This window comes from Polypterus senegalus, chromosome 10, assembly GCF_016835505.1.
Source record: "Polypterus senegalus isolate Bchr_013 chromosome 10, ASM1683550v1, whole genome shotgun sequence".
Taxonomy (NCBI): Eukaryota; Metazoa; Chordata; class Cladistia; order Polypteriformes; family Polypteridae; genus Polypterus; species Polypterus senegalus.
In genome coordinates, this window is record NC_053163.1 from 147,027,418 (window position 1) to 147,051,517 (window position 24,100).

Consider the following 24,100-nt stretch of genomic DNA (forward strand, 5'->3'; position numbering starts at 1 on the left):
TTCTAGCTAAAGTGAGTTGAAACAACAGCAACAACATTTATTTATATAGCACATTTTCATACAAATAATGTAGCTATAGTGCTTTACATGATGAAAAGAGATGACCACCTTTTAATATATTATTGAATGCTTCCAGTTTTATTGCAGAAGTTACATTTGAATAGATCCTTACATTTTCTTGTCACTGTAACTTCTAGATATCTCAACTATTTTAAGATGGTCAATGGAAATTATCTAGTTTAGTATGTCATGCTGGATGATTCACTGGGAAAAGGAGACTCTTAATTAAAATTTATTTTGACCCCAGAGATTCTGTGAAGTTCATCCAGTAGATTTAGTATGCGCAATAGTGATGGATTTCTGTCCTTGATGCAGAATACAATGCTGTCACCACTGAAAATAGTTTTTGTTTAGTAACTTATGTTATGGTTACCTTCATCTCTGACGGTTTTTTATAGAGGTTCAATGGTGTTGTCTCCGATAACCTTTGGTGGTAATAGACATTTCTGAAATATGAAATACTCGGCTTTTACCTTTTGGATGTGAGCAACACCCTTCTGCCCTAGAATGTGGTAATCTGCAGGCGAATATTGGCTCTAAACCCAAATTCATATAGAACAGTCAAGTAAGGTCCACATTCCACTCTATTAAAATGTTATTCAAGCTCAGATACTGTAGATTATATACTACATGAAACAGATGTCAAAGCTTTGAGAATATATGGTTATGTACACCTGTAACAAATCCAGTTTTTATCTTGTGATATATTGGGGGTTGGGGAGATCTTTCTATATTCTTAGCTAAAGAATTTGAAATGTCATTGTTCAGAAGTGAAATTGGCCTCCAGGATTCATACTCGAGAAGGTCTTTTTATTCTCCTTTTCAATGAAAGTGATTAGGCCTTCTTAAACATAAGCCTATTAACTGAACTAACTTAAAAGTCAACATTTTATAAAATTCCATGGGGTAATTCTCTGGATCTGCAGCTTTCCCAATTTGTAAAGAATTTAAAGCATCCATGATTTGAGAGAGCATCAATGGTTTGCCTGGCTCTGTTATGAACAGTGCATCAGCCTGCAGCGATTCTACTTTGTAAAAGTATTTGAGTGACATGGGTGTCAATTTATATAGACACAGTATTTCTTAAATAATACTATTTTCTCATTATCTCTCTCTTGCAGTTCAGTTTGTATTGTTACTCTCTACTATTGCATTCCAAAGTTCTTTCTATTACGAGGGACGTTCAAAAAATAGAGCACGTTTATATTTTTGTTGTTAACGGTGAAGGCAAGAGGAGTAGTGATTGGACATTAAAAAGTTGGTATGATGCTGGTATAATTGCATCGCAAATGAAGGTGACTATGTAGAAAGGTGATGCAATTTATTTTTCAAATTCTTAATAAATAGTTAGAAAAAGCTGCGGAAACTTTTTGAACGTCCCTTGTATTTTGTTGAACTGTGTTCATACTAGCATTTTCTTCTGCACTTTTAGTAATGATAGAGAGAAATAATATTCTGTTTTTCTCTAGTGAATCAAAAAATAAATGTAACTATAAATTTAGATATATTCAAGCATAGGTTAAAAGTACTTAGGGTGCATGTACTTTGTGTTTGTTCATATTTATAGTGTTACTATTCTTACATTTTCATACGTAAAAAAGTATCTCATCCCAAAAATATGATTCTCTGTGTGGAGCAACTTGATGTAATTAAAGAGAAAACATCTGGGAAACTTCACTTTGCTTGTAATGTACATAAGGAACCCAAACAAACTCATGATTTTTCATTCACATTTCAAGCAGGCATAAATATTTTTTTTCTTCTTGCTGTGCTATTAGTCAGGAGATGTAGTATGACTGCACATCTTCCTTTTTGCATAACTGAGATAGTGGGAGACTATACATGTTTCACAACTGAAACAACTTAATGCATAGTAATAAATGTTGTGTAATAATGATCTTCAGGTATTTACTGTACACCAGGGGTCTCCAACCTTTTTTCCTCTGAGAGCTACTTTTACAAAATGAAAATGGCAGAGAGCTAGTCATGTTTTTTAACGTTTATTCTCATAGCCTATTTCAACCCAAACAAACTGAATAAGCTTGTTTTGCTGGAACATTTACAAAATGTTGGGTGTCCTCAACTCACATTTTGCATTAAAACAGCACAAAAATATTTAGTTCAAGTGTATTTTGTATGTCTGTATGCATTTTCTAGTGTATCTCACACTATTGAATTAAAACATGGAGTCAACAAGAGAGGTGTTTGGTAGAGTGTAGCCACTTAGGTTGACTCTGATGGAGTCATTTAAATGTTCATCTGTCAGTCTTGTTCTGAACTTTGATTTCATGACATTCATGTCAGAAGAGGCAGACTCACAGAAGTAGGTAGACCTAAACAAATCAGACATCTTCAGAGCTGCTTAGTTAAGATTCTTATAGTTATCTGGCTCTACTAAGCTCCAGAAATGCTGAGAATGTTGTTGAGACTTTAACTGCACATTATTTTGAAGGTTTACTAATATATCTATACTAATAAAAGGCAAAGCCCTCACCGACTCACTCACTCACTCATCACTAATTTTTCAACTTCCCATGTAGGTAGAAGGCTGAAATTTGGCATGCTTATTCCTTACAGCTTACGTACAAAAGTTATGCAGGTTTCATTTCAAAATTCTACACGTAATGGTCATAACGGTTGACACTGTCCGCCATGTTGAACTTTCTTATTTATGGCCCCAGCTTCACGAAATTTGGTAGACGGCTTCCCTGCGCTAACCGAAACCAATGTACTTACTTATTTTGGTGGTATGACGCCACTGTCGGCCACCATATTGAACTTTCCAATGTTACTAATTCTCCAACTTCCCGTGTAGGTAGATGTCTGGCCCCATCTTCACGAAATTTGGTAGGCGGCTTCTCTGCGCTAACCGAAACCGATGTACGTACTTACTTTGGTGGTATGACGCCACTGTCGGCCGCCATATTGAACTTTCCAACGTCACTAATTCTCCAACTTCCCGTGTAGGTAGAAGGCTGAAATTTGGCATGCTCATTCCTTACAGCTTACTTACAAAAGTTAAGCAGGTTTCATTTCGAAATTCTACACGTAACGGTCATAACGGTCAACAATGTCCGCCATGTTGAAGTTTCTTATTTATGGCTACATCTTCACGAAATTTGGTAGGCGGCTTCCCTGCACTAACCGAAACTAATATACGCACTCATTTTGGTGGTATGATGCCACTGTCGGCCTCCATATTTAACTTTCCAACGGTCTTTGTTACTTATGGGCCCATCTTCAAGAAATTTGGTATGCGGGTTCCCAACGCTAACTGAATCCTACTTATGTACATGTATACGTCCATAGCCTGCAGCTTGGTCACCGTGTGAGGTGGCGTTGGGTCCCCCATCCCAACGCCTCCCATGTTGTTGGCTGCCTGCCTATATAACAACAACAACATTTAGTTATATAGCACATTTTCATACAAACAGTAGCTCAAAGTGCTTTACATAATAAAGAATAGAAAAATAAAAGACACAATAAGAAAAACAAAATAAATCAACATTAATTAACATCGAATAAGAGTAAGGTCCAATGGCCAGGGGCGACAGAAAAAACAAAAAAAAACTCCAGACGGCTGGAGAAAAAAATAAAATCTGTAGGAATTCCAGACCATGAGACCACCCAGTCCCCTCTGGGCATTGTACCTAACATAAATGAAACAGTCCTGTTTGGATTTAGGGGTCTCACGGAAGGACTTGATGATTATATATATAAGGCCGTCCGTTGCTCTGGTCTCTTCATTCCCTTCCTTGCTTTGCCACGGGATTCATGTCTCACTGCTGATAACTACAGCCTTTTTATTTAATCCACGGCTTCTCCACTGTTTTATTGTTCGTTTATTACGATTATAATTATTGTTTAGGTATTTTAGATTTACTTTACATTGTTCAGGTACCCATTTACTTTATCATTACAGCCGTACCCCCATTAACATGTCTATCGAGGCGATCACCATCGATCAAAGAACTGTCACTTACCGAGTGGTTTCCATGCCCGGAAATGGCACCTACCTTTTCCATTCTCTGTGTTACATATTGCACGGCCATATCAGGCTCACTCTTGATATCCGGAGGAACATTGTGTCTTATGTATTGAATGACTGGGACAGGTTCAAGGTGTGGACTGATGATGGTACAGGAGATAATTATTCTACACAGGAGCAGTATAAGAGTGAAATGCTTAAGCCCTTCACCTATGGTCCTGCATGTGAGTTGATGACTGCCGGTGAATTGTTCGGTTGTCGCTTTCAAGTGTACCGAAATGGCCAAATATTTTACACCTTTCGACAACCGCCAGTGCCTCTTAAACATCTTAGATTCACAGGTGACGATTTCAGTAGTGGACACTTTGATGTTTATGAATGTTTAAACTCTCAAAAGCTGGATGTGAAGTTATCGATGAAACCGGTTGTATGCTTACAACGCTTGACAGATGCCGAATGTCACTTCAACACAAGTCCTGCAAATACTGTCGTCATTGAAACAAACCATGACACTCAAACCAATTATGACAGCAGCAATCCAAGCTGTGAGATATGAAACAAGATTACTGTTCACATGGCCAACTGTACGTTGCATGGTCAAGAGTAAGCTCAGCACACATATTGGTCATATTTCAACCGGGGGGCTGAACTCAAAATGTGGTATACAAAGAGATCCTTAACAAATAATTATTGGTATATTTTCCCTCAGTTTAAAAAGGTTTAATTTTCTTCTTAATAAAAATTTTAAGTCAGTACTTCGCCGCTGCAAAGCGCGGGTATTTTGCTAGTAATATATAAAATCCAGTGTCTGTCCACTTTTCACGAGAGAACTACTTAACGGATTTAGATCGGGTTTTTTTCTATAATTTGCCTGAACATTCCGGTTGATTTTACGACTTCTCTCATTGCGCTATGTATCAGAGTTCACTTGTGGTACCAATTTATTTGCGTGAATCTGAGAAACATGTGGCGGGCCGAGAGGAGGGCCTTTCCTCACTCACTCGCCAGCTTTGGGGCGTGTTCCTTAACTCCGCTTTGCTAGCGAACGAGAGAACAATTGAATTCAACATTGTTTGATATTTAAAATAAAGTGTTACTTAGGTCTTGATGAGTTTGAGTCCAGATATTCTCATAAGTGTATGCCACATTGAAAAGAGAGATTGCAGTTCAGATTCTGGATCGTGATTTTGTGTTAAAAGGATTGTGATATGATATTTTGGGAAGATCTCCCACCCGTAATTTGACTAATCAAGTTTTCAAATTTATGTAGGATTCCTTAACCCTTTGGCGAGTGATTTTCCAGTGTCATTAATGAGGGGAACAACTCTTAAGTTAAGTGTCTCAGCTTCAAGGTTTAATCCTAATGGGACGGGGAGCAGAAGGGTACTTTTCAGTGTGCCAGTGAAGTGTTCAAAAATCAGTTTGCATTGCAACTGACAGTCCAATAGCCAAACTGTGTGGGAAAAATTAACCTTTGTCCTATATGAAAAATGGTTTTGTTTTCATTTTATTTAATCTTAATTTTTTTCCTGTTTTTAAAGTGTTTACTTATTGTCATTTCACATGAACAACACATATTCTGACTAAATGTGATCTTTTTTTTTCCCCCCTACATAGGTAGATCCTGGTAACTCTGGTCGGGTAGGACCAACGGAAGCTGCATTATTTTTAAAAAAATCAGGACTGCCAGACGCAGTTTTGGGAAAGGTAGGTAAGGAACTTCATTTCCAAGTGTTGTTTTGTTTTACTTTAAATCAAAAACCAAACAGACCTTGGGTCATGTTCAGCAAGTAACAATACAGTTCAGTTACTCTGTTCTTCAGTGAGGCAGCATGGAGACAAAGCTGATTTTGCTGAAAAACTGAAATGCAGACTCTTTTGATGTACTGTATCTGTACTAATAAAAGGCAAAGCCCTCACTCACTCACTCATCACTAATTCTCCAACTTCCTGTGTAGGTATAAGGCTGAAATTTGGCAGGCTTATTACTTACAGCTTACTTACAAAAGTTAAGCAGGTTTCATTTCGAAATTCTACACATAACGGTCATAACGGTCGATAATGGTCGACAACGTCCTCCATGTTGAACTTTCTTATTCATGGCCCCATCTTCACGAAATTTGGTAGGCGGCTTCCCTGCGCTAATCGAAACCAATGTACGTACTTATTTCGGTGGTATTACGACACTGTCAGACGCCATATTGAACTTTCCAACGTCACTAATTCTCCAACTTCCCGTGTAGGTAGAAGGCTGAAATTTGGTACTTATTTCGGTGGTATGATGCCACTGTCTGCCGCCATATTGAACTTTTCAACAGTGTTTGTTACTTATGGACCCATCTTCAAGAAATTTGGTATGCGGGTTCCCAACGCTAACTGAATCTTTCTTACGTACATATATATGTCCATAGCCTGCAGCTCGGTCACTGTGTGAGGCGGCATTGGGTCCCCCATCCCAACGCCTCCCATGTTGTTGGCTGCCTGCCTATATAACAACAACAACATTTATTTCTATAGCACATTTTCATACAAACAGTAGCTCAAAGTGCTTTACATAATAAAGAATAGAAAAATAAAAGACACAATAAGAAAATAAAATAAGTCAACATTAATTAACATCGAATATGAGTAAGGTCCAATGGCCAGGGGGGACAGAAAAAACAAAAAAACTCCAGACGGCTGGAGAAAAAATAAAATCTGTAGGAATTCCAGACCATGAGACCACCCAGTCCCCTCTGGGCATTCTACCTAACATAAATGAAACAGTCCTGTTTAGATTTAGGGTTTAGCCCACGTTGTTGGCTGCCTGCCTATATAAGGCCGTCCGTTGCTCCAGTCTCTACATTCCCTTCCTTGCTTCGCCACGGGATTCACGTCTCCCTGCTGATAACTACAGCCTTTTTATTTAATCCACGACTTCTCCGCTGTTTTATTGTTCATTTATTACGGTTCTATTTATTGTGTAGGTATTTTAGACTTACTTTACATTGTTTAGGTACCCATTTCCTTTATCATTCCAACCGTACCCCCATTAACATGTCTATCGAGGTGATCACCATCGATCAAAGAACTGTCACTTACCGAGTGGTTTCCATGCCCGGAGATGGCACCTACCTTTTCCATTCTCTGTGTTACATATTGCACGGCCATATCAGGCTCACTCTTGATATCCGGAGGAACATTGTGTCTTATGTATTGAATGACTGGGACAGGTTCAAGGTGTGGACTGATGACGGTACAGGAGATAATTATACTACACAGGAGCACTAGAAGAGTGAAATGCTTAAGCCCTTCACCTATGGTTCTGCATGTGAGTTGATGGCTGCCGGTGAATTGTTCGGTTGTCGCTTTCGAGTGTACCGAAATGGCCAAATGTTTTACACCTTTTGACAACCGCCAATGCCTCTTAAACATCTTAGATTGACAGGTGACAATTTCAGTAGTGGACACTTTGATGTTTATGAATGTTTAAACTCTCAAAAGCTGGATGTAAAGTTATCGATGAAACCGGTTGTATGCTTACAACGCTTGACAGATGCCGAATGTCTCTTCAACACAAGTCCTACAAATACTGTTGTAATTGAAACATACCATGAAACTCAAACCGATTATGACAGCAGCAATCCAAGCTGTGAGATTTGAAACAAGATTACTGTTCACATGGCCAACTGTACATTGTATGCTCAAGAGTAAGCTCAGCGCACAGCTTGTTCATATTACAACCGGAAGGCCGAACTCACAATGTGTTATACAAAGAGATCCTTAACAAATAATTATTGGTGTATTTTCACTCAGTTTAAAAAGGTTTAATTTTCTTCTTAATAAAAATTTTAAGGCAGTACTGCGCCGCTGCAAAGCACGGGTATTTTGCTAGTATGTGATAAAACCAGTAATGAATTTTCATCAAAAAGAAGAATTTGTTTTGCTGTGATTAAAAACAATTGCAGGGTTTATATGATTGAGTATATATTATAGCATCTTTTTTTCTTGGACAGCAGTGCTGCTTCATGGATCTACCATTATGGTTCAAGTCTCGTGTCCAGTCGTTGTTGTTATCATCCATTTGAAATAGGGCTGGGCAATATGAAAAAAAAATTATCACAATATTTTTTTTTCATATCAGTTAATATCAATATATATCATGATGTAAATCTTTTTATTTTTATTAATTTTATTACAATCCATACAAAGCAATCAAGTTTTAGAAAAAGAAAAATTGAGTTAAGAACAAATCGATCCCCACCCTGAGAGAGAGAGCAAGCAAGCAGCGTGAAATTTAAGGCTTGTAAACATACCTAAATTAATAAATTCTCTGTGCTTTATGAACTTATTTTAAAATATTACTGATTAGATCCTGCCATGTTTTGAAAAAAGTCTGTACGGATCCTCTAACTGAGTATTCAATTTTTTCCAATTTCAAATAATATAACACATCGGTTTCCCACTGACTTAAGAGGAGAGTTTGGGTTCTTCCAGTTTATCAGAATAAGTCTGCGTGCCAAGAGTGTAGTGAATGCCATCACAATTTGTTTTTCTTTCTCCACTTTAAACCCATCTGGAAGAACCCCAAACACAGCTGTTAATGGGTTAGGAGGAATTGTGAGTCCAAGGCTGTCTGAGAGGTAATTAAAATTTTTGTCCAGAAGAATGTTAATTTGGTGCAGGCCCAGAACATGTGACCCAGTGAGGCTGGGACTTGGTTGCAACGTTCGCAGGTTGGATCATGCCCTGGAAACATTTTGAGAGTTTTAGTCGAGACAGATGTGCTTGATATATAATTTTGAGTTGTATAATTGTATGCTTTGCGCATATGGAGCTCGAGTGAATTCTCTGCATTGCTACTTTCCACTCCTTTTCTGATATATTAATTGAGAGATCTTTTTCCCAGTGTCCTCTTGGATCTTTGAAAGGGAGGGATTGTAAAATGATTTTATATATTGTAGAGATGGAGTCTAAGTCCTTGAGATTGAGCAATATTTTTCCAGCATGGATGAGGGTGCAAGATGAGGAAAATCTGGAAGGTTCTGTTTAACAAAGTTCCTGATTTGAAGATAGTGAAAGAAATGTGTAGCTGGAATGTTAAATTTGGAATGTAATTGTTCATAGGATGCAAAGGCGTTGTCTATATAAAGATCTCTAAGCAAGTTAATTCCAAATTTTTCCAGATATTAAAAACTGCATATGTTTGTGAAGGTTGAAAGAGGTGGTTCTCTTGCAGAGGTGCCACAGATAGAAGCTTCTCCGTCTTAAAATGCTTTCTACATTGGTTCCAGATTCTAAGTGAGTGGAGCACAATTGGGTTATTTGTATATTGCCGATAACGTGTGTTTATTGGAGCACAGAGCAAGGAATACAAAGAAGTACTGCAGGATTTTACTTCTATTGCGGTCCAAGCCTGTGTATGTTCTTCTATTTGTGTCCAGGTTCTTATCGCCTGTATATTTGCTCCCCAGTAATAAAACTGGAAGTTAGGTAGAGCCATGCCACCTTCTGCCTTTTGTCTTTGTAGGGTCGCTCTTTTGATGCGTGGATGTTTTGAATTCCAAATAAATGGGTTATTGTTGAATCTAATTGCTAAAGAATGATTTATTAATGTATATTGGGATGTTTTGAAATAAAAAGGAGCTTAGGAAGAATATTCATCTTAACAGTGTTAATTCTTCCAGCTAGTGTGAGATGAAGGGTTGACCATCTATGCAAGTCTTGTTTAATTTTTTCCATGCAGATGGCGAAATTTTGTTGATATAGAGCTTTATGTTTACTTGTGATGTTTACCCTAGGTATTTAAACTGTTCTGCAATGATATAAGCTAGGGTATCTAATCTAATATTATATGCTTGAGAATTCACTGGAAAGAGTACACTTTTATTCAGATTAATTCTGAGACCAGAGATCTTTTGAAATTCTGTGAGTGCTGCTAAGACTGCAGGCACAGAATTTTCTGGGTCCGATATATACAGTACCATGTCATCTGCATATAATGAGATTTTCTGTTCCAGTCCTTCTCTGCTAATCCCCTTTATCTGATCAGTATTTCGACAATGTATTGCCAGTGGTTCAATGGCAATCGCAAACAGCAGCGGTGACAAGGGGCAACCTTGTCTAGTGCCACTTTCTAGTTTAAAGTAGTCTGAGCAAATGTTGTTGATGCAAACTGAAGCTTCTGGGTTAGTATACAGTAATTTAATCCATGCACAAATGTTCGGGCCAAACTTCTCCAGTGTAGTAAAAAGGTATTTCCATTCAATCATGTCAAATGCTTTTTCTGCATCCAATGATAATAATATTTCTGGGGTGTTTGATTTAGTTGGTGAGTGTATTACATTAACTCTTTGAGGGCTGAATATTTTTTCTAAAAATCTCAGTTTTCTGAGAAGCACACAAAGCAATTGTTTCACGCATAAATCAACATGAAACATTTGTTGCTACTGGCCGTGGCTGCTGTTGGCTCATGTTCGGCATCTCAGGTGGCAATGGCTGCGTGGGGGCATCCTAATGGACAGCATGAATGATACGGTGGCCCTGCTGCCTGGCTGTCTTCGCACAGCAGGTGGATGGTTGGTGGTGGTTGCAGTGTAACGCAATATCTGGTGGTCCTCCCAGGTGAACGCTGCTGTAGGTGCATCAGCTACATGAAAGTGTTCAGCACCACAATCAGCTGGGGAGTGATCAGATAATGCTGGTACCTCACTTTCGTTTTGATCTCCATCTCCGGATCACTTGTATCAAACTCAGAGTCTGACAAGTCAGAGTCCTATTCAACGAAATTCCGTAAAACGTCCGTGGAGTATTTTGTTTTGCACATTCGCTTTGGTCTCTCACCAGATGTCGATGCCATTTTAGAGGTTGTTTTGTTCTTTGCTACTCATGCAAGTGTAGGGAATCGAGGTCAAATCAACAAAGCTACTGTATGTAACTTTCCTTCTAGTAAAAAGAGTCGAACTAAAACGTAAGAGTGAGTTTTGTCGCAGCTTATGGCTGATTACCGTACTCTACCCCTGAATTTTGACAAAAGTCGACATCAGCCCTTAAAGAGTTAAACAGGCGTCAAAGATTTGAAGATAAGTGTCGGCCCCTATATCACGATATAAATCTAATCACTATTTTTTTCAAGCTTAATAGTTCCTATTTACTCCTAAGTGAGGTGAGAAGATATCATAAGGTTAATTTTGGTTTAAATATTATTTTTCTGTCCAAAGTTGAACATGACTCATGTACTGTAGAACAACATACTGTGTTTCAAATAAATAAAATAGATATACTGTATATAACAAAACTAAAAGCTTCAAATGTTACAGGAGAACACAAACAAAATGCACATCTAAATTCTTTGGTCAATTCCAAATAAATAAAAAAGGTAATTCAAAATAATAAAAAGTCTCAATTCTGACGACTCAAAAAGTTTTGCAGAACACGCTATATTTGTTGGTCAACTCCAAATAAATAAAATAAAATCTTAATTCTAAAATCATAAATCTAAAACTAAAATTTGAACACTTTCAAGTTTTATCTATACTAATAAAAGGCAAAGCCCTCACTCACTCTCTCACTCACTCATCACTAATTCTCCAACTTCCCGTGTAGGTAGAAGGCTGAAATTTGGCAGGCTCATTCCTTACAGCTTACTTACAAAAGTTGGGCAGGTTTAATTTAGAAATTCTACGCGTAACGGTCATAACTGGAACCTATTTTTTCGTCCATATTCTATAATAGACGTCTGCTTGATGGCCGTGGGAGGCGGAGTTACGCCTCCCACGTAATTTAGTGCCTGCCCATATAAGGCCGTCCGTTAGCAGCAATCCAATAGAAACACAGCCGCTAAATATTCAAGGGTGAAGGACTGTGCATATGCAGACGAAGATGAGATGGTCAGGGTGGTGTTTGGCACAAACTCAGCGAGACTGCGAGAGAAACTTTTAAGTGCCGGGTCTTAGCTAACATTAAATACATCGCACAAGATGGCACCAGCACAGCTGGGAACCTTCGATGCATGTACAACGAGTGGCTCACGTGAACTGATGCAGTGCACAGACAGAAAGCAACAGTTCCAAAGAGTGCTGAACAAAAACCGAATTACACAATTGAGAAGGCAGCAAAAAAATATGAAGCATCTGACACATACAAGCATATTCATAAGTGCAACTACTGCGGAAACAAAGCACACGGTGGAAAAAGTCAATGTCCCGCTAAAGGAAGACAGTGTCGAAAAAATCCCGTGCATGCAGTGTGTCACGTCTCAGACAAAGAGGAAGACGAGCTGTTTATTGATGCAGTAAGAAACGAATCGATGAATGAAACCTGTTATCTTTACAACGATTGACAAACACGGAATGTGACTTGAACACAACACATCCTACAAATACGAACCTGATTGAAAGAAATAATGATAATCAAATACTTGATGACAGCAACACTCATACTCAGTGTAATCATTAGATGAACGGTAAAAAAGTAAGAGCGAGGGGAGGATGACTTATTGAGGCAAGCAGGTGAAACCACAATAGCACGCGAGCTCGATGTAGTGTGCGTCAACTCGATCTGAATTGCGCGATCACATTCGAAAAAATATATCTTTTCAAGTTCTATTTAGTCGACACAAATATCTTTGGTTGGAATGTAAGGTGAATTTACTCTTTACATTTCTATGGTGAAGAAAAATGTATGCAATGATGCCTACATTTAACTTACATTCCTACCAAAGACATTTCTGTCGACTAAATAAAAATTCCTTCTATTTAAAATTTAAATAGAACTTGAACAGATACGATAGTTCATAATATCCATGCAGACTTGCACATAAGAGCGGGAGTCATCCGTTTTAACAAGCAGCGTATTGCACTGATACGAAATAGCCTGCCCATTTAATTATTTAGGAATGGATAAATAAATTAAGATTTTGTACAAATAATGTTTTTCATTTTTCTTCCTTGATGGATTCTGGCACCCCCAGCAACAGTTGCTCACACCCCAAAGAGTGTACAGTCCCTGACAAAAGTCTTGTCGCTTCTCTATTTTGTAGAAGCTCCTGCTATTAACCTGCCTTTTAATTAATCAACTGGTGTTAGAAATAGCTCATATGAAAAGCTAAAGCCCTCCCAAATGACGTTTAATGCACTGAAATAAATTAGTTTCACTGAAAAAAGATTTATCATTTAATCAAGACAGAAAGGTAAAATTTGGGCAAGACAAAACTTTTGTCGCCTATACAGAAAATGATCAACTTTACTGCAAATCCAAAAATATGTCAGCAAATGAAGTAGTGGTGCTGTGAGATCCAAATTTAATATCTTGTATGACTTCCATGAGCTTGAAGGACAGCATCCATGCGGTTTGGCAAGGATTCATACAATTTATTGATGAAGTCATCAGGAATAGCAAAGAACACAGTCTTGCATGCCTCCCAGAGTTCATCAATATTCTTTGGTTTCATCTTTCATGCTTCCTCTTTCATCCTACCCCACATATGCTCAATGATGTTCATGTCTGGTGAATGGGCTGGCCAATCCTGGAGCATCTTGATCTTCTTCGCTTTAAGGAACTTTGATGTGGAGATGGAAGTATGCGATAGAGCACCATCCTGCTGCAGAATTTGGCCTTTTTTATGGTTGGGAATATAAGAGGTAGCTAAGATTTCTTGGTATCTTAGACTATTGATGTTGCCTTCCACCCTGCAGATCCCTTGCATACCCCCATACTGGATGTAACCCCAGACCATGATTTTGCCTCCACCAAACTTCAATGTTTTCTGGGTAAATCTCGGCTCCATGCGGGTTCCAGTAGGCCTCCTGTAATATTTGCGGTGACTGTGGTGTAATTCAACAGAAGATTCATCTGAAAAATCCACCTTCTGCCACTTTTCCAGCGTCCATCCTTTTAGCAGGCTGTGGGCCTTGGCAAATGCCACACGGTTTTTCAATTGTCTTTTGTTTAGTGATGGCTTATGGGCACCGATTCGACCATGGAGGCCATTTCGAGACAGAATCTGACAAACTGTTCTGGTTGACACAGGGACTTCAGGTGACCAGGTCTCGTGGAGCTCTGCTGCAGTGGAAAATGGGCTGGCCTTGGATTTTCGAGCCAACAAACAGTCCTCTCGAGCAGTTGTCTTGCAGGGTCTTCCTGACCTGGGCTTGTCAAAAACGTCTCTTCAAATCTTTTTTTTATCCTCTGAACTTGACGCTGAGACACATTGAAGGTGTTTGCCACATCTGCAGTGGATTTGGTCTTCAGCCTCTTGATAATCAACACTTTAGTCTCAGGGTGAATCTTAGGCATGTTTGCAGAGGTCTAGTTGCAGTTGATGTGAAGGTCTAGTGTATTGGGGTTCTTTTTATACACACCTGAGACCTAATTGATCCATTATTAGTCACAGGTGAAGCTCATATGACAAGGCGACAACACTTATGTCCTGCCAAAAATTGACTCAATGGGCTTTACCAAGCTGTGAATATTAGAATACTTTTTGTCAGTTTCGTTTTGCACTGAAACATTTTTGCAAAAGCTGATGGGATTGAAATGACCCATTTCTTGTAACAAAATCTTGATTAGAAATATATTTTAGCGGCACTTCAGGTCAATTTGTAGACAAGCGACAAGACTTTGTCAGGGGCTGTATATATATGTTTGTGTATGTATGTATGTGTGTATGTATATGTATGTGTCTATATGTAGATATGTATATATATATGTATATATATGTGGATGGATGTATATATATATATATCTCTCACAGCAACACTCATCACTCACAACAGTGACAAAACAATTACATTGACAATCATGTTACGTTATTTTCAAAATGTTCTTTTTCATTACTTCTTTAACACACTACTTCTCCGCTGCGAAGCGCGGGTATTTTGCTAGTAGGGAATAAAGCCAAGCAGAATGACACCTTTTATTGGCTAACTAAAAGGATTACAATATGTAAGCTTTCAAGGCAACTCAGGCCCAAATTCTTTTGTCAGTTCCAAATTAATAAAGTAGGTATTGATACAAAAAAACTCTTAAAGAAACTACCTCTATGATGTATCCTTTCCTTTGTATAGAGTCAAACTGTTTTAAATGATTTGAAAACAAACCCACAAATAAATAGACAAAAAACATTGTTATATATCTGCAGTAAAAATTCAAGCAGCTTTCAAATGCAAATGAAGGAGAACATAAACAAAATTGGCATATTCACTTAATTATAGTCAGCTTATGCTCCAAGGCACAAAAAAAAAAACACAAAGTACGCAAGAAATCCCCATTACTGCAGCACTTGCTTGGGTCTCTGACTATAAACTTTTGAATTGTGCGTGTTTCAAAGGATGTCACTGCTTCAGATGGTACAAAAGATTAGTGGTATTACCTGTTTTTGTGGGAACATGCTTACAACACAATTTACAGTGCCTGCTACTCTGCTTCTTGTCAGAATTTAAACAAGCCAAAATGTCTCCACACTACCGAATTCTTCAGACCCTTTTTTTCAACAGTGTCCTTGTGTCTGTTGGAATATCTTCTTTGGTAACGCTGATTTTCTTTTCCGAGTTTTCGTTACCATTTTCTGTCATCATTTTCTCTTTTATCTCACTCCCACTCCTGACGTACTGGTGTGTACGGCTGCAGCAACCCAAACATTAGCATTGTGCTGCTGACAACTCCATGCTCTATGTGTCAACATAACCTGACTTGGCTGTAACTCTATTCCAGCCACATGATTGGTTTTGCATGGCACTATTCTCATTATCATTGGCTTTTCGTGCTGTGTGTGAAAATATGTATGGAATGAGTTAAATCTATTTTCTATCGACCATATCATATGTTTCTATTGAGGAAAGGTTATTTCACAATAACTATCTTTATTGTTTTATCACCCTGCCCTAATATGAAATTTGCACATTATGTCCATGTCTGCTCGGAACTTTCTCCCACATTCCCAATTTGATTGGTGATTCCAAATTATCCCCCATGTAAGTGAGTCGTTCCTGAGATGGACTGGCACCTTGTCCAGATCCATTATGTGCCTTGAGCCTGTGCAGCCAGTGCAGGGTCTTTATGCTTTTGTTTTTCTTTTTGGTAATTGTTATATACAGTATAGTGCCACTCACAGTAATTAGCATCACAAGGTACTTGTTTTGCAAGGCACACCACAAAAATATCTAGCTGATGACAGGAACTATTGTGATTATAGCCATCACGTTACTGTCCTTGAGGTACTTAATTAGTGACTTGTTCATGCCAGCAATTGAACTGCCTGTAAATAAAAATTGATGTAATAATGTGCTAGTTTAAAATGGCCAGGTGTGACTAGTAATTTGATCTGTGTCTTCTGCTATATTATAGCATAATGCTGACCTCTTACCTCATTTAATTGTTTAAAAGAAAAAATAACTACATCAGCCAGGTATGGCATTTGAAGTAACGTAATATCCACCTATACTAATTTCTTTGCATTTTATTTTTATCAAAAAGTAAAGCTAATTTTGAACTGCTTTTAGTGCGAGTTGAGCAAATAGACAACAACCTCCAGTTTCTCTCAAAGGTCTGACCAGTAATATGTTAACAGAGCAAAGTGGGAAGGTGCAACATCACAAACCTTAACTCCAAAAAATCCTAGAGCATGTTAATGTAGCATTAAGATGTTAATAACCATTATATATTGCTTTAAGCTGCTTGCTTTTTTACACACTGTACAGATATACACTGCAATTGGTATACTAATTTTAGAATAAAAACGTGTTTTTTATTTCAGTCCTTTACGATGGAATATTTAAAGAAGATTTATCTCTTCATTGTCTTGTTGGGATCATCAAACCTGTATTTTCTCTTTGGTGATCGCACTATTTGAAATGCTTTTTTGTTTGTATGTTAAAATTACTAACAAAATATGTAACTTGTAAGTGCCAATCAAGAGCGATATGAAGATGGTACTTTACCTTGAAATGCTGAGGATGCCAACATTATACATGTTACAGTAATATCCTTTATAGCATTCCTTATAGTAGAGACAATGCATTTTTATAACAGACATCACACATACACTTCATCAATGTCGTAGCATACCTGTTTTTTTTTTTGTTTTTTTTTATGCTTTGTGATTTGTGTATCCATTCTTTTTATCCAAGTGTTTAAAAACACTTCAGTGAGTTAAACAATGTCATTGGTAACAAAATTCTAGCGTGGAGTTTTCATCGAAACGCCAAATTTATGCAGTACTTTATTCAGCATCAGTGTTGCAGATGAAAAGACTTATCAAGGTGGCAGACCTGTGTATTCAGTAGCATTTTCTTTAATAGAGTTTTTATTTGAATAACAATGTTGTTCATTCAGAATTGTTCTTTGTTTAAGATTTGGGATTTGGCAGACCCAGAAGGAAAAGGATTCTTAGATAAACAGGTACTTGTTATTTTTATTTATTTTATATATGTTGATCAATTTTGCTTTTCTTAAAAAATTTCTTTCTACATTTTGAATTGTCTTATTTTTTATGATCACTTAGGGTTTTTATGTTGCCTTGAAACTCGTCGCATGTGCACAAAATGGCCAAGATGTCAGCATTAGCAGCTTAAATGTCAGTGTCCCACCACCAAAATTTGTAAGTGATACTGAGCAAACAGTGCATTTATTTCTTTGTGTTTTTCCTCGGGAATGTGCCTGGTGTAATTATTTATTTTTATTTCTGATCTGTTTTAGCACGATACCAGCAGTCCCTTATTAATTGCAACTCTGCCATCCACGGACTCACACTGGGCAGTTAGGGTAAGTTAATGAAACAAGGTCCTTATTTATGTATATAGGCATCTAGCTAGGCTGATTTGCTTTTTAACAATATTGCTTTATTTGCAGTAGCAATCTTTTTTGCACTGGTGCAGTTTTTTTTCTCTTACGTCACATCTTAGTGCCTCGTCTCTTGGTTCTGCTTGGCTGTGATATTTTCTACATGTTGGATTTTCATGTTATTTTTGAATTTCCACTTGTTGCTTTCTCCATTTCAATGATAAATTGTTCAGCATATTGGCACCTTCAAATTAGCCTGCAGTGGGAATATGTGTGTGTTTCCTGAAAATGCTTGACGGCCCCACTTCATTTTTTGTAGCCACTAAAACCAAGGATATGCCCAGGCTCCTCTTACTTGGAAAACAAATTACCTTAGCAAAGTACATGTATGCTTTAGAAATGTTGTTTATCATTATGCAGTCTCCCCTGAAAACCTGCTTGAATTGCTCTGTTTGACGTCTTCCTGTTTGCAGCCTCCTTGTGCTGCATTTCTTTATAGAAGAGATTTGTAGTCAATTGTCTTCTCTTATTGGTGTAGCGCTTGTTCTGTGTCTGTGACAGTGGAAGAGGGTTGTGTTGGTGCCTTTGGTGCTTACTAAGTTGTGTCGTTTTACTGCCCATCTTTGTAGGCTTCACGTCGTAGTCTTTACCTGGCGGCTCTTTTTGTTTCCTTCATCTAGAATAAGTTCCTTTCTTTCCAAGTGACGTCCATCCCAACAACACAACAACAACATTTATTTATATAGCACATTTTCATACAAAAAATGTAGCTCAAAGTGCTTTACATAATGAAGAATAAAAGACACAGTAAGAAAATAAAATAAGTCAACATTAATTAACATGGAATAAGAGTAAGGTCCGATGGCCAGGGTGGATAGAGAAAAACAAAAACTCCAGACGGCTGGAGAAAAAAATAAAATCTGTAGGGAATCCAGACCATGAGACCACCCAGTCCCCTCTGGGCATTCTACCTAACATAAATGAAACAGTCCTCTTTGTATTTAGGGTTCTCACGGAAGGACTTGATGACGATGGTCACGTAAACTTCTGGCTTTTAATCCATCAATGTTGGAGCATCATGATGGTTTGAGTAGGTGGTGGTGGCGCAGGCCGCCACCACAAAGAAACCGGAAAAAGAAACAGAAGAGAGAGTAGGGGTTAGTATGGATTTTAGAGCCTTATGAATAGTTATTATGATGAATTGAACATACAGAGTTTCAGGATTAAATTACAGTGAAGTTATGAGAAGGCCATGTTAAAGTAATGTGTTTTCAGTAGTGTTTTAAAGTGCTCCACTGTATTAGCCTGGCAAATTAGTTTTTTTGTTTAATAGGTTTATAGGGTCATTATTGCCACATCTATAGAGTACAGTAAATCTCTTTCATTGCATGCACTAATCAAAATGCAAAATGTTGCCACTGTGTGACATCATGATTAGTTTGTATAACAACCTTGCCTTGAAACTTGTTTATAATAAAAATCTCGAAATATGAATTACACCTTTGGAAATCGAATATTACAGTTCTTTACATTCTTGAAAATCCTACAGGTACGGTTTTCATCTTTTTTTTTAAATTTTATCTTGGGAGCTTCTAAATTCTTTCTTCTGTTACTTTTAATGGCACATAAGGTGTCTTTCTCTACCTTGTATCTACGAAGTGTATTCAATGTACCTCTTGGCATACTATGTGCCAAGGAGTCCAGACACACTTTTGTTTAACTTATAATGATTTTATAAACTACTATTGTTCAACTTTTTAAGGTTAATCTAAGCAAATTTCAAGATTGTAAAACATTAAAGAATAAAGGTGTCTGTTTTCTGTGAAAAAAAGTAAATTTTTTAAGGGGTGTCTCATTCATTTATGAATTGTAAATGCATTTGAATGTGTACTGCAGTTTTAATGTTCAAAATGTAGTTGAAAATTTCAGATTTCTCCAGTCAGTGTATTTTACTTCCGAAAGTCAGTATTTTTGGATTTTTTTCAGAGTACCTTCTTGTATTCATACATTACATTTTCATATTTTTGGGTAGATTGCTGCTATTGTCATTGAAAATTGTCATCCTTCAGTGAAAGAAACTAGCCATCAATTTTTAAAGGCAAGTTCTTCAAGGCCATGTGATACATTTAGGGTAGGGTGGCAAATTAAAGCTGTCTTATAGTTCATGTACTGTGGTTCCAAATTTTGAATATTCACATGGACAGATTGATGTAATCAAACCAAAAGTGGAGATGTGTATGCTTTGCACTGTAGTCGTGTTTACTACTTTTCCACAATGTGGCCGCAGGAAGACACCTGTTAAAATTGCTTGTTATTGGTCCAATATGTTATACAGTAATCCCTTGCTATATCATGCTTCGACGTTCACAGCTTCACTCCATCGCAGATTTTATATGTAAGCATATCTAAATATATATTGCGGATTTTTCGCTGCTTCGCAGATTTCTTCGGACAATGAGCCTTTTTATTTCTGGTATATACTTCCTCAGTTGGTTTGCCCAGTTGATTTCATACAAGGCACGCTATTGGCGGATGGCTGAGAAGCTACCCAATCAGAGCACGCGGTTAAGTTCCTGGGTGCTGATTGGCTCAGTGTCGGAGAGCGCAGAATTTGATTTCGGTTTGCATTAGCTGGCATCTCGTCTCGCTCATTTAACATCAACGTGCTTCTTTGCGCGTACAGTATTCAAGCCCTTCATTATGTCTACAAAATGATCTGCTACTGCTTCCGAGGCCGTGCCCAAGTGCCAATGGAAGATGCTAACGATTGCCGAAAAGGTAAAAGTGTTGGATATGTTGAAGGAAGGGAGAGAGGAAGAACAAGATGACCCAGCACAGGAAGAAGACGACGCTGGCCTAACTCTCGAGCATCTTGCGACCATTCTATGAATGGCAAAAGATCTCCAGACATCGGTTGAAGAATGGGACCGACAAATGATTCGTTCTTTGCAAGTAAAAAATGCTGTTGACGGCGCCCCGGAAGTGTATAAAAACCTCCTTACACAAATGAAAAAGCAGCGCCAGAAACTGCTCATCACGATGTTCCTTACCCGCAAAACACCACCTAGTACGCCTTCAGTGGAAGAAGAAACTCCAGACGACGACGGCAGTGCTACACAGTCGCCTGAAGAGGCTCCTTTAGAAGAGCTGTAACATTCTCCTTTGTTGTGCAGTAAATGTCATCGTTATCGGACAAGTCGTCATGTCATTGTTGGTGAGTACCCATAACTAATTTTCCACTTACTTAGTATATGTACATACATTTAGTGTAACACTGCACACATTTTATACAATTTTTCATGCATTGTACGTATTTATTGCTGGCGGCCTGTCTATCGTAATTGCTGTAACATATGTGATACTGTATCGGAGACACTCGATATCTTTAAAATAAAATTTAGGTTTTATGTATTTACATGTTGTAGATTTTTCGTTTATTTTTATATTACCTAATCAATTACAATGTATTTAAAACTGTATTACATATTAAATAAAACTCCTCAATGATATACGATACGTATGTTTGTGCGTAGTATATAAACAGTGTGTTTACATACATAATTTCAACGAATCTTACCTAATATCTAAGAGAATATAAAGGGTTTATGCTGTATAACTGTGCGAGAAATGTTTATAAGAGTCTGGGAGAGTTTATAAGGCTTAAAATATATAAAAATAACCATATAAACATATGGTTTGTACTTTGCGGATTTTCACCTATCACGGGGGGGTTCTAGAATGCAGCCCCCACGATTGAGGAGGGATAACTGTACACCGTTGTTTTGTAACTTCTTTCTGGGTGTTTCTAGAGGTTACAACACATAAGGTCACTGCCTCTGTTCTGTGGAAACTAATACATTAAGTGCTTGTGTATTTCATAAATGGAACAAATGAATGGATTAAGTATTGTATTGTAATGATTAATAACTGACTTACAGGTACAGTATGTAAGATTTTACAAGACTTTTTACTTATTAGCAATTACAATACAATACAAAGTAATTTATTTTTGTATAGCCCAAAATCACACAAGAAGTGCCGCAATGGGCTTTAACAGACCCTGCGTCTTGACAGCCCCCGGCCTTGACTGTCTAAGAAAATGAGGAAAAACTCCCAAAAAAACCCTTGTAGGGAAAAAGTGGAAGAAGGTCAAAAAGAGACCCTTTCCAGGTAGGTTGGGTGTGCAGTGGGTGTCAGAAAGAAGGGGGTCAAATACAATACAATACAATACACAGAACAGAACAAATCGTCAATATAGTATAAAAATAAAAATTTTACAAGTATAATATAGTGTATATATATATATATAGTAGAATTTAACAGTTGATGATATCACATAATATGATTTGGATTTGTTTAGAGTCCTGGAGACCTTGGCCATCAAGCTACCTCTCCCATTTGGCCATTCAACAACTGAAACAGCGCTGGGCCAGCCAAGTTCGATGAAAGGACACATCTACCCCACGATTCCTGCGATCCTCCATCAGGGTGACTTTACCTTAGGCAGGCAAAACAAATTGGCAAATTAAATAGAAAGTTAGCAAATGTGAAGAATTTTAAAGTAGAGCATTTGAAGCTTAGCTTAGCAGTTAGCCTTAATGAGAGACATAAACAAGCACTCTGACAGTCCTCAGCTATTTGATTGTCTCTGTGTTCAAGGCAGCTGTATATCCAGGAGAAGAAGAGGAACTAGAAATCCTGACCAGTGTTAAAAATGCTATGAGGATGGACATATATTTAAGAGCCATATTCTGACCACTGCAGTCACCTTAAAGTGAGAGGCCAGAAACTGTAAACAATTCACACTTTATAGAGCTATGTTCAGACATATGTGAAATATAAATCTGGTTTGAGGTGCAACAAAGTTCCACAAAGGCAAATTAATAATAACTATAAATGGGGAAAGATGCTAAACTTCCCTGGAGTGTTTTTTGCCCTGATAATTAATTAATTGAAAAAGCGGAAGGCCTAAGAGGAGGTTTATGGATGTGGTGAGGGAGGACATGAAGGTGATGGGTGTGACAGAGCAAGATGTAGAGGACCGGGAAGATATGAAAATAGATGATCCATTGCAGCAACCCCTAACAGGAGCAGCCGAAAGAAGAAGAAGAATTAATTGGCACTGAAATTGTATTGGAACAGCTAAATATGTTCTTTTTGCTATGAACTAAAACATTTGTGGAAGTTTTATGTATGTAAGTGGGCTACATGTATCTTATGTAAATTTGTACTTGTAGCCCCTTGGATTTTGAATCCACATTGAAATATATATTCAGACAACTGCAAACCTTTTGGCTTAGGTGATAGCCCCAGTTTCTTTGAAGGTTTTACAGTTCATATTTGTATCTATATACGCGTAAAGTCATATGAAAAAGTTTGGGAACCCCTGTTAATACTTTGGAGTTTTGTTTACCATTGCTGAGCTTTTAAAGTAGCAACTTCCTTTTAATATATGACATGCCTTATGGAAACAATAGTATTTCAGCAGTGACATTAAGTTTATTAGATTAACAGAAAATATGCAATATGCATCTTCACAAAATTAAACAGGTGCATACATTTGGGCACCCCAACAGAGGTATTGCATCAATACTTAGTTGAGCCTTCTTTTGCAAATACTGTATAACAGCCTCTAGACGCTGTCCTCCTATAGCCTTTGATGAGTGTCTGGATTCTGGACGGAGGTATTTTTGACCTTCTTCCATACAAAATCTCTCCAGTTAAATTTGATGGCTGCCGAGCATGGACAGCCTGCTTCAAATCATCCCATTGATTTTCGATGATATTCAAGTCAGGGGACTGTGACGGCCATTCCAGAACTTTGTACTTCTCCCTCTGCATGAATGCCTTTGTAGATTTCGAACTATGTTTTGGGTCATTGTCTTGTTGGAATATCCAACCCCTGCGTAACTTCAACTTTGTGACTGATGCTTGAACATTATCCTTAAGAATTTGTTGATATTGGGTTGAATTCATCCGACCCTTGACTTTAACAAGGGCCCCAGTCTCTGAACTAGCCACACAGCCCCACAGCCCCACAGCATGATGGAACCTCCACCAAATTTGACAGTAAGTAGCAGGTGTTCTTCTTCCGCCATGCAAAATTCTTTTTGTTATGACCAAATAACTCAATTTTTGTCTCATCGGTCCAAAGCACTTTGTTCCAAAATGAATATGGCTTGTCTAAATGAGCATTTGCATACAACATGCGACTCTGTTTGTGGTGTGAGTTCAGAAAGGGCTTCTTTCTCATCAACCTGCCATACAGATGTTCTTTGTGCAAATTGCGCTGAA

At 37.8% G+C, this 24,100-nt stretch overlaps 1 protein-coding gene across 13 annotated transcripts in view; it reads left to right on the top strand.

The window, feature by feature from the left end:
- eps15l1a (epidermal growth factor receptor pathway substrate 15-like 1a) overlaps positions 1-24,100 on the top strand; it is a 280,134-nt gene that overhangs the window by 76,568 nt on the left and 179,466 nt on the right. For all 13 annotated transcript variants that reach the window (XR_005635392.1, XM_039767016.1, XM_039767020.1 and 10 more), the window contains exons 3-6: positions 5,666-5,755; positions 17,378-17,425; positions 17,529-17,624; positions 17,723-17,788. Coding sequence is in view for 12 of the 13 variants with exons in the window: in XM_039767016.1 (XP_039622950.1) it covers positions 5,666-5,755; positions 17,378-17,425; positions 17,529-17,624; positions 17,723-17,788 (300 nt within the window). In the remaining variant the exon portion in view is untranslated. The remainder of the gene's footprint in view (positions 1-5,665; positions 5,756-17,377; positions 17,426-17,528; positions 17,625-17,722; positions 17,789-24,100) is intronic.